This window comes from Maylandia zebra, linkage group LG4 (assembly GCF_041146795.1).
Source record: "Maylandia zebra isolate NMK-2024a linkage group LG4, Mzebra_GT3a, whole genome shotgun sequence".
Classification (NCBI taxonomy): Eukaryota; Metazoa; Chordata; class Actinopteri; order Cichliformes; family Cichlidae; genus Maylandia; species Maylandia zebra.
This window is the reverse complement of record NC_135170.1, coordinates 33,189,723-33,201,272: the sequence shown is the minus strand read 5'-3', so window position 1 is coordinate 33,201,272 and position 11,550 is coordinate 33,189,723. Positions and strand designations below refer to the sequence as shown.

Here is an 11,550-nt window from a genome sequence, read left to right as displayed (position 1 = left end):
AAGGTTTTTAATTACATTTTAATGAATTTTATTGGTAGAAAATTCAGTCATGCATGCACACAGTCTGATATTTTTAAAAGAATCACAGTTTATCTGTTAAACTGTTCTTATTATAATACAAATATCACCTTCAACCCATTGGTTTAATTATATTTTTGGTTATTTTATCCAAATATAGTCCACATTACATTTAAAATTGTTTAAATGTACATTGAATGATGTGAGATTTCTCACTTGTACATTGCACACTGTGCGAGTGTAGTTAATTAGAGGTAGAATTACAGTATGTAGTCTAAGGAGCTTGGAAAGAAAAGCGTCTGGACTCCTTAAACTATGAAGACCTGGATGACTGAGAACCTTCACAGACATACAGCATGTAGGTGCCATAGAAGCTGCAGTCAAGTGATGACAAACTCTTTATATCTCTGCTCTGGTTGTTCTTCAACGTACTTCTTTATGTACAAGCAGGAGACATGAGCCTTTAAGTTCTCTTCAACCACAAAGTCCAGCGCAGCCTGTTAAGAAACAAAACAAACATTAAAACTACTCAGAAAAAAATCACGTATGACCTGAAACGAGTTGACTGACACCTGGAGTTTTACCCTCGACAGCAGAGCTGCAACACCATGGCCCCTGTATGTCTCGGGTACGAAGGTCGACATCAGGTCCACCTCCTTCTCCCCAGTGAATCTGTATTTCAGCACCCCACATTCATGGTCCGCTAGAAAGAGGACAGTAATGGCTCCTTATTACAATAATATTAAGCAGATGCTTATAGGAAGAAAAAAAAAATTAAAAATCACCACATGATTTTTGTATTTCCTAGATTAAATTATCTCATGCTATTTCATAGAAAGTAATACAGCTCATTTTCTTTCAAATGGGGAACTTGTGAAACTTTCAGCAAAATTAAATCAGTTGGAACAGAAAATACCAAATTCCCATCAAAAACACCTTAATTTAAACCCCAACTTCTCCCCTGCAACTTGTTGTGCTAGGTCTTGACTTAGCAAAGATTTCACCAAAATACATTAGTACAGATCACAATAAGTATGCCGATCTCTTAGCTAAGTGGCACTGAACCCTTTAAAATATATGACATTGATATGGGTTAAAAAGAAGCTGACTTTAACCAAAGAAACCATTAAAACACACATTTTTAAATGGAATTTCGCTGAGCGCTCTGATTGCTACACACAATTTATGTGTGAGAGGGATTTATGTGTGAGAGGGATCCAAATAAACAACTGAAAGAGAAACACATCACACAACACAATATTGAATTTAAAATAATTAATCATCTCAAATGTCCTCCATCAGGCCGCGACGACACCTCGGGCTCTCTTAGAGGCTCTACGCGGGAAGGGGAGCTGCAACTCGGGCTGTGTGCTTACCAGTACTGCTGCCTGCGGTGACCGTGAAGCGCTGGTTACGTCGGTCATGTTCAACCTTTAAACTGCCGGCGGAGCTTAACGTACTGAAGGCGGTCTGAGAGGATTTCAGTCCGTGACTCAGTGTACAGACTCTGGAAAGTATTCTAAAAGCCATTTATTTTAAAAATTAAATTAAATAAACAGCTAAAACACGACAGCGCGTCGACGATCAGGTCTTCTCTGACTTGTCCGCCAGAGTGCGCCATGAGGCAGGAGTTAATCATTAAATTCCTTTGACCTTCAAAACAAAATAATGGGATTCATAGGATATTCATTTCACTGAAAACTGTCATATCAGAACAGTAATCCTAGTATTTTTTATAATTATTGGTTCCATTTCTGTAACTCTCTACTGAGAGACATTATAAGAGAGAAATTTGGCACTGAAAGAACCACAAGTTGACATCTGTGGTTGGGAACAGAGTTTATAAAATGATTTTTAAGAATAATTGTTCCATGCATGAAGTTTTTATGTCCTACAATTGAAATTCAAGTTCAAATTAATTTCGATTTTTCTTCAAAATAACTGTTCAATTAAGAGCCCAGAGGTGTTTCAAGATGATTGATTTATTTAACCCAGTGATTTTATTTCAAAGAGCACCTCGGACAAAAGCAGCCAGGATATATTTATATAGCTGTGTGTTTCTTCACAGTCATAAATTTCATGACCATGAAACATCCCTAACTATTTCGATCATAAACATGAACCCAAATATGAAAATATTTCTGTATCTTATTTCCAAGCATTCTGTTAAAGCTCAATAACATCTTTCATGTAAAAGCTGTTTGTAAATGTATCTGTTAATTTGAATCAAGTAAGTACAAACATTTCCAAAGTGTGGCGTAAATTATAGAGCAGTAAATACATATATATATATGTATATGTATAAACATATATATCTATATCTATAGATATAGATACAATTTTAAGTTCTCTGTGAGATTTAGTCAGTAAGGTATGGAAGCTGGTTTCTTCTTCTTGAAAAAAAAAACGCCACTCTGAAGTTACAAATTTCAAGTTAGTTTCTTGAAATGTCAACTTATTCAGAAATAATTTGAAATTTTGAGCTTTTAGCAAGCTTGTTATTTGTACAGTTTATTTTCAGTGGCAGTAGTGAAAGTAATTATTACACTTCAAACCATGACTCATACAGTAAATGACACATTTCATGATGAATGAATAATGAGTAAATAGTTCATTTTTTAATAATATTTCATAGTTAATACTTTGATTATAGTTTAAATACAATAAAAATTCCATTGTCGCCATAATAAGTACTAAATTATGTGGTCATTTTCAGGAAATTCTTTCTAAGATCATGTGAAAATTCCAAACTTGTAAAATAACATTTGTCCATAGTCTTACATATGATCTCGGTGCCAACAATAATATGTTAACAAGCCTTTTTTTAAAAAAAAAACAACAACAACAACAACAACCTACAGCAATAGGTCCATAAATTCGGCAACAGATGCAAAATCTCTTCAATACGTCACCTTCTGATAGAACTGCTATGAAAACTAAAGAAGAAGTGAACATTTATAAATATGAGTAAGTGCTGTAAGTCCTGTAACTCCTGATTGTTGAGTTTTAAGGAAACTCTGTTTATTAAAATGAAGAAAATCAATATTTTACACACAAATCTGAGTATAAGACAAAACACTAATCCACAGGCTGGATTTACCCACTTAGGAGCTCAGAGGCAAACATTTGTTGTTGGACCCCTGTTGGCCCCCACTCTGTGTGGCAGCTTCATGATTCATGAAGATCATATCGCTGATTTTCCCACAATTCAATTAAACCAACAGCAACAGATAATGTGATGTGGATTAAATCTGGAACTGATGCGCCATGCGCACGAACATCAAATGATCATTAAAATATCTTTGACTTCCACTGATTTGTTAAAAACCTCATGTCATGTGTCCCATCATCCCGGTGCTGAGGCAGTATCTACATCTCAGCGGCGATGGCGGCGTTCTTCACCCCTGCACCAATCACAGCAAAGAACACATTTGGGAAAAAGGACCTGGCGTAAATGGCCATCTTAGGGAGCGAGGGAGCAATCACCACCTCTTTCCTCTTATTGTTTAAAGTCTTCACAATCTCCGCGGCGGCTTCATCAGGAGAAACGCCGAGGGGCTTCTTAGTGTACAACACTGCAGTGAGCCGACAGGAAGAGGAAATAACACTCAGCATTTTCAACAATAAAAGAAGTGTTTGAACATCTGTCTTGCCTCCTCTGAGTTTACTCACACGACCACAGGGATTTGGAGGTGGCTGGGGCTCCAGACGCAGAGCAGCTGATGAAGTTGTGGCTGATGGTGCTGACGGAGATGCCGTACTCCTCCACCTCCGCTCTCAGGCAGTCAAAGAAGGCCTGAACAGCGTGTTTAGAGGCTGCGTCTAAGATACAGAGTGAAACCTGTCATCATCTTCTCTGAGGAAACAGCAGGAATAATCTAAACTTGTTTTCTAATCTAATCTAAACTCTGCACTGGAATTTTAAAATGTTTACATTCAAATTTTTAAATATCGTCTTTGAAGGAGTCTGAAAACTTTGATAATGGATTGTTTTAAGTCATTTTTAATATATATATAAAAAAAAGTCCAAATCTGAATACTTGCTGCTTAATGCTAAGTGTTAATGGTAACTCAATGTTAGCGTTAGGCTAACATTAGTTATTTAAAATGAACTTTCTTCATACCAATTTGAATTTTTTTCAATAAAATAATATTTTTCAAATATATATAATTTTTAGTAACTTAGATATTTTTTTCATATTTTTTTGTGTTTATGTGCAATATTGAGAAAAACTATTGGCAGAAAAACAGAGAAAATAACACATCACCATTTCTTGCATTTAGCTACTAAGATTATTATTAATTCTGCTGTTACCAAATATCAAAGAAATGAGTAATTAGAACTGTTGATTCTTGTCAAAAATCTCGAGTTTGCTTTGTAACTGATCAGAAACAAAATACAGACTGAACTAACGTTTCTGTTGTTTCCACAGAAACAGTTTAAGCAGTTTTACAACAGATTACCTCAACATACAGCAAATGAGTTCACCATAAACTAAAACCAGTTTTTGTAATACGAACATTATGCAGACTGAAGTTATCTGATGTTTCATGAAAAAGGGAATTTAAAAACTCACAGGTACTGCGAAAAGGCACAGCTAGTCTCCCTTGGATGCTGTTAACCAGCAGCAGGTGACCACTTCTCCTGGAGATCATGGAGGCCAGCACGCCTGAAAGAGAAATTCAGCCTTCATCGTCTCACCCTTAGAAGGTCAAAGTTGAACATGTTCCCATCATCTACCTTTAGCCAGAGTGACGGGCCCAAAGTAGTTGTTGTCCATCAGCAGTTTGTCCACCTCCAGAGACACAGTCTGTGCTGGAGCTTTCACCTTCATGCTGCTGTTAAAGATAATAATATCCAGGCACCCATAACAGTCCAGGATCTCTGCGATTGCCTCAGGCATGCTGTCCGTATCTCCAAAATCCAGCAGCACCAACTTAGGAGGAAACGTCTGAAGAGGAGAAACAGCAGAGGAGGTCTGCATGGCAGCAAAGTGCTGTATGGTGACTACATCTCATTTACTTTCACTTGTAATGCAGTACTTATGATTTGAGCAATTAAAATCTGTTTATTATTAGTAGTAATAGTAATAGCAGTAATAATAGCTAACATGCTGAAAAACACAGAATTTACATAAATGTGCAGAGACAGAAATAATATAATTAATTGTTTGTGTTTCATACACAAAAGTCTTTAGAAGAACAAATGTGGAAGGTTTTGAGTTTTTCTTGACGGGTGTGGTGCTACGGTGAATTTCAGTGTAGCATCATGTGTGACATTTGCACGGTGGGCTCTACGTGACCTGCAGCAACATTAGTGGCTGTTCTATAAAGCCAAATAGTGGTCACAGGAAGTGATGTGACAGCAGAACAACAGCCAATTTATATTCGAGTCTTCTTAATTCCTGTTGTGTAAGTGGAAGAATTTTTTTTCTTATTGACAAAATGCACTGAAGTGTTGGCTTCATGTTATCATTCTTTACGCTAAGAATATCATGTCAGGATTTTGTGCCTGATTTGTGGTTTTAATTTTGGGATTTTTGTGTGGTGATGTTTTGAGATTTGTATTCTTATAAGTTGTTTCCTGGTTGGTTTCTTTATGTTTGTATTCACATGTTTGAGTTTTGTTCTCTTCTTGGTTGTGGTTTTGTTTTTATGTAATTACTTGAGTTTCTGTTTATCCTGCCTCCCCTGTGCCCCAGTGATTTGTTTATTCCCTGTTTTACTTCCTGTTTTATTTTGGTAGTTTTTGTGCTGTCTGTCTTTAGCTTTACTGTCTTTATCTTGTTATCCCTTGATTGTTTCCACCTGTTTCCACCCGTATTCAGTCTTTGTATATTCATAACTGTTGTCTTCACTGTCTGCTCTACCTCTTTTTCCCCAGTAAATTCTTAGTGTTTTCCTAGTTTTCCTGATGCTGTAGTTATCTATGATATTCAGTTCAGTTTCTGTTTCAATTTTATTTTTATAGCACATTTAAAAGTCTCAGGTACATCAAAGTGTTTCACAGACAAGCCGCATTTGCGGGGTTACAGCAGTAAAGGAGCAGGAAAATACAATTATCAGCAAAAGATATACAGTTATAAGATGGTGACGTGGCAACAAGCATGAACCAGGGAAAAGTTAAAAACCAAGTTGTTTGGAAGGCAAGCTTAAACAGGTGGGTTTTTAAACGTGATTTAAAGGATTGGATGGATTCCGACGCACGGACATCAATCGGCAAACTGTTCCAGAGTTTTGGGCAAAAGCAAAAGCACGATCCCCCCTACTCCTCCGTCGAGACATTGGTTGCATTAAGAGCCCCTGGTTAGAGGATCTGAGTGCTCTCGTGGGGATGTATAGGTCAAGGAGGTCGATTAAGTAGATGGGTGCCAATTTATTTAAAATTTCAAAAGTGTATAAAAGGATTTTAAAAACCATACGGTATTTGACAGGGAGCCAATGAAGGTTGGCGAGGGTTAGCCTGATAAGAGGGATGAATTCATTAGAAGTGAGATGCAGGGTCCTATAGTGTTCAGGGCATTTTTGATAATGCGAGAGGGAAGCACATCGTGACGAGAGTTAGAGCTTTTCGATTGGCCTATTAAGGGTCAGAAAAGATACAGGTTCTAGGACCGTTGAGGGTTCATATTATCTATGAAGCTTTGATAAAAGAGCTTGAAGCTCATGAAACATCAAGTCTTCATGCACATCTGTCGCTTCACTTTGATCTTTTCAGTCAAACCCTTATTAGGATCCGATTAAGGTGATTTTCACATAATGTGATTATATGAAAAACGGGTGTCTCATACTCAGAAGCTCTCTGGCTTTGTTGCATTCAAACATTTAAGTCATTATTTCACACTGCAAACTCTGATTATACTGAACAGCAAAAACTCTGAAATTACTCTTTTTATGTGGAGCCTAGTAATTCTGAAAAGATGGTTCAAGTTAATTCAAAAATGTTTCATCATCTTAAAAGGGAAGAAAATGTAAGTTTTCACTTCTTCATTTTTTAAATTACTTTGACATTTACAATCCACCAAAGACCCTAAGAGCAGCTCCACCAGCAAAAAATGCAGCCTGGTAATAAATGCCAGTGAAAAGGAAGCTTTACTGCACATTATTAGTGATTACATCTTTTACAGTGTTCTGATTCAATATATTGCCCAAAGGATTTTTCTCGTCTGACATCCCATTGTTAATCCACAGAGTTTACTGAGATGTTGGGCTAGTCTTTGCAACCACAACAGCTTCAACTCTTCTGGGACGGCGTTCCACAAGGTTTAGAATTGTTTCTGGGAATTTTTGACTATGCTTCAAGAGGCCCATTTGTGAAGTCAGACACTGATGTCGGACGAGAAGGCTTGCGTCACAGGCTACACTGTAATTCATCTCACAGGTGTTCTGTCAGGTTGAGGTCAGGACTGTGCCAGTCAAGTTCTCCCACACCAAACTTGCTCATCCATTTCACAAGTCTCCAGCACAGACTTGTGGACAGGTGCCCAGCCATGTTGGAACTGGAAGGGGCCATCCCCAAACTGTTTGCACAAAGTTGGGATCACTCTACATGCCTAGGTTTTTTACACCTGTGGTCATGAATGTGATTGGAACACCTGAATTCAATGATTTGGATGGGTGAGTGAATACTTTTGGCAATATAGTGTACTTCACTGAGTACTTTGTCAACGGTCCTTCGATCTACGAGCTGTTATAATCTCTAATTTCAGTGCTTTTAGACTTACCACTGTTGGATCCGAAGAATTTGCCAAATCATCAGCAAGTTCTTCGAGTTTCTCCCAGTTTTTCCCGCAGAGGATCAGCCTCGCGCCTCCTTTGTGAAACACGCCTGCACACTCTTCACACAACATACAGAACTGCTAAGAAACCAAGTTCAGTTTAAAGATGCTGTGAAAAGGTTCACCTAAAATTACCAAAGTGTGTGTGTGTGTGTGTGTGTGTGTGTGTGTGTGTGTGTGTGTGTGTGTGTGTGTGTGTGTGTGTGTTACCTTTTCCAAGCCCAGATAAAGCATCAGTTATAACCACCACCTTGTTGCGTACAGACTTTTTGGACAACAGTCCCATGATTACACCATAGAGGTAGAAAAATCCAGCAGTTAGCAGGACCACGCAGGGCACCAGGAGCACAGTGGTGGTCCACGTCGAGTCCATCTCCTGAAAAATGTTTTAGTTGTAACATGTAGGAATGAAATTAAAGGATGATTCTTTCTAGATATTTGATATATGTCAAACGTTTGACATTTTGTTGACAAAATGTTGAGGAAACACAGACACACCTCTAACACAGCGTGGGAAACTGTTAGTCTAGCCGAGAAAAATCAGTCCTCTAATGACCTCGGTTGGCAGTCAGTACAATTACCAAAGTGTAAAAATGTAATTCTGCCTTTTTGTCAGGGTTTTGTTCTGCGTCTTAGCAACGACAATGGGACTCCAGCTGCTGTGTGAGCTGTACAGGTGCTGGTAGGTGCTCATTTACAGCCACAAATGCTCTTGAACTCGTGGTTAGGCACAAAAAGCATGTTTCAAGTCTGAAACATGGATTTATGTTTTAAATTGAATATTATTTGAATTTTACTGATGCAGATGAGATGGGATGGAAGTGAGTCATTACATGCGTTTCATACCCAGAAGCTCTCCGGCTCTGTTACATTGGAATCCATCTCACCCTTTACAACCTTTTTTAAGTCTAACTATGTGTTCTTATGACTCTGAAACAAAAACAGAGAAGAGTTTTTAAACCACGTTCTTATACCAGTAATCAAAATAAAGACAAATGAGAGATCATTAATGTCTTTCTTCTGTACAGACAGTATACTTGGATATTTTAATATTTATACACAAGTTCTCATCAACTACTTGATATCAAGTCCAGCTTTTCACACTATTATTTAAAGTCTTTAAACAAATTTGTCTTGTGAATCGTAGGGTTAGAGTTAGGCATTAGGAAATGATGCCAGATCCCTGGATGGGTTACCATATCTGTGATAACCACTAGCCAGTGATCGTCTGACAGTTGGACCTGCTCGTCCTCATCACATCCACTTTTTTTAAACCAAGATGGCAACGGAGAAAATGCTCATCTCGAGGCTTAAAAACACGACCTCAGAAACCAGTGGATGACGTCACTCTAGGTACATCCATCATTTATACTGTTTATGTAGCGCAAAAGATAAAAATGGCAACAAAAAGATACAAAAAGTTACTACAAAGAGAGAAAAAAACAAGCCTGCAATAAGAGACAAAAATGACAGTAAACACTAGAACACAAAACACAAAAAAATCACAACAGGGGAAAACTAAGAAAGAAAAAACTGCAAAGCAAATGCACAAAAAAGCAATGAAAAGACAAAGTTGCAGGAAAAGAGAAAAATAACAAAGGAACAGATATTTATCCAACCGACGCACACAAAAGGCAACTGCAAAACAAAAAAATATAACAACAGAGAGACACAAAATTAGTTTAAACAAAGAGAAAAAAATGACGAGATAAAACACAATCACAAATATAAAAAAGCAAACAGACACAAGAAAAAAAAAAGTTGTGAAAAGAGACAAAATGACAACAGGTCCAGTGTGAGTCTGGATTACTCTGTACTCAGTCTTTGGTGACTGAGATTGAAAGTACGACAAATGCACAAAAAACAGCAACAAAAAGACACAAAATGACTTCAGTGTAAAGTTACTTGGTGTTTAGTCCACTGGCCACCTCATACCACCATTAACTCTACACATTTCTCATCTGGCAGTGAAGACAGACACTCGCATGTTGTATCCAACCAGGAATTTGAGGATAACCTTTCAGTTAAGGCTCACCATGCCAAGCACTGGCTGTTCGTCCAAGAAGAGTTTTCTAAAAATACACTGCACTAAAAATAGATGCTGTGGCCCTCACAAAGGCTCAGTGTCACCCCGGACTCGCCAGGTTATTCCAAAACAAAGTCGGGAAATAACGGAGCACTTCTCAGTCCCTCTGCCTTCTGAGTCTGCGGTCGAATTTTACATTAAAGCAAAGTTTCCCCACCGTCCTCACATGGTCTCTGCACTTTGCATAACTCACAGCTAGATTATAATGAGCAGCTCATTTCTGAGTGTCTGAGCCACCCAACCTCGACATTTGCAAGGAATTGAATTAGCAGCCACCGCTTACCGCTTCCTGGGCCTCTGCAGGTAGTCGAGTTTAATTCCTCTCCTGAGGAGCTGTAGCTGCTCTGCTCAGCACAGCTCCTGTGACATGACAGCAGCCCAACCGGCCAGGCATTGCAATACTTTAGGATTTGAGCTCTTTTAATAGCAGCACAGCTGAGTCAGTTATTTTCCATGTATGTTGTCAACATGGTATGTTTAGAATGACAGGTGGGGAGGAGATGGGGCTCCTACTGGCTACAGGAGGCTGCCCCTCTTCTGTGACCCATAAATAATTACGCATTGCTGCATAAAACAGCACACATACTGTAAGTATTTCTAAGCATCCCGAGGTCTGTGGTTCTTATCTTGCAGGTTGCATTTTACCTGAAATAAGGGATTCAAATTCAATTTTACTACAACTTACACTGAAGCTGGGATCAAGAGCCCCAGGTGTGTTATATTGGTATCCATCAATAAATAATAAAACTAAAACTATCATGTTTAATCGTGATGAATATGGCCTTATCACCTACACTGGGTCACATTAAGGCCTCAACAAATCAATGAATCAGTAAAATTTTAACGAGTAACAGCTAAGCACGAGCTCAGCCTCTACTGCTGTAGTAGTTGTGTTATGTAAAGGCAAAATCATCAATCTTTGATGTTGTTTATCACATTTTATCTAATACCTGAAGCTGAAAGCTTGTGGGAAACATTAGTAAAACAGGTGCAAATATAAAAAACCTTTGATCTTGTAGTTTATGTGTACGGCCTCAACTTCTGATGTGAAAACCTACAAATCCCAAATTAATGTTGTGTTAGTGTTTTTACACTAAGGTCAGCGGGTGGACCAGATATGAATTGGCCTATGTGTCTTTAGTATGACACAAGCTCTAACAGAGATGAAATCTGATAACCTGATGTGCTATTTTAAAGATACTGAGTCAAGTTTTGAACCACAATCCTGGTGCTAACAGGACTTTAAAAGCAGCAGACCACCAGGTGGACTCAATAACTTGGCAACTGTGGGGATGAAGAAAAGAAGAAAATGTTGCTCAGTGTTCACTGAAGTCCACGTCAGGTAAGCTATGTCCTAAAAGTCATTCCAAAACAAAGATATGTGTAACATGTTTGAAATGTGCAGAAAATTAATGCACCAAAACGTTAAAAAATTCAGGAGTTCTAACACTGTGTGACATACTTAAGCTGAAAGGACTAAATACCAGCTATAAATAAAACAGCAGGTAAATAATTTAAAATAATAAAGTAATACTGATAACGGGGAAGATTTAAAACAACAAAAACAATATAAAATGCAATGTTGTTTTTTGTTTTAGGATTTTAATTTCTTCTTTTGCGACCGCTAAATGTTACAATTTTAAACTTCCGCTTGATTTTATTTTGAAG

At 37.9% G+C, this 11,550-nt stretch overlaps 2 protein-coding genes across 4 annotated transcripts; both read right to left on the bottom strand.

Annotated features, from left to right (window-relative positions):
* LOC101480405 (protein NATD1) lies at positions 1-1,632 on the bottom strand. The gene is made up of 3 exons (XM_004556363.3): positions 1,395-1,632; positions 603-721; positions 1-515 (listed from the first exon to the last, which is right to left on the bottom strand). Exons 1-3 carry the CDS (start codon positions 1,546-1,548, stop codon positions 399-401), a joined length of 390 nt encoding a protein of 129 aa, XP_004556420.1. The 5' UTR covers positions 1,549-1,632; the 3' UTR covers positions 1-398.
* Positions 1,633-3,008: 1,376 nt separating this feature from the next.
* On the bottom strand, positions 3,009-10,318 carry dhrs7ca (dehydrogenase/reductase (SDR family) member 7Ca). 3 transcript variants are annotated; one of them, XM_004556361.3, is made up of 8 exons: positions 10,166-10,287; positions 8,643-8,726; positions 8,007-8,172; positions 7,743-7,855; positions 4,760-4,970; positions 4,596-4,688; positions 3,691-3,840; positions 3,009-3,593 (listed from the first exon to the last, which is right to left on the bottom strand). In XM_004556361.3, exons 2-8 carry the CDS (start codon positions 8,676-8,678, stop codon positions 3,388-3,390), a joined length of 975 nt encoding a protein of 324 aa, XP_004556418.1. In that variant the 5' UTR covers positions 8,679-8,726; positions 10,166-10,287; the 3' UTR covers positions 3,009-3,387. The 3 variants fall into 3 exon arrangements, with proteins under 3 accessions (XP_004556418.1, XP_004556419.1, XP_076739548.1); XM_004556362.3 differs by lacking the exon at positions 8,643-8,726 and having other exon boundaries at positions 10,166-10,318; XM_076883433.1 differs by lacking the exons at positions 8,643-8,726; positions 10,166-10,287 and adding an exon at positions 9,832-10,033.
* Between the last annotated feature and the right edge of the window lie 1,232 nt (positions 10,319-11,550).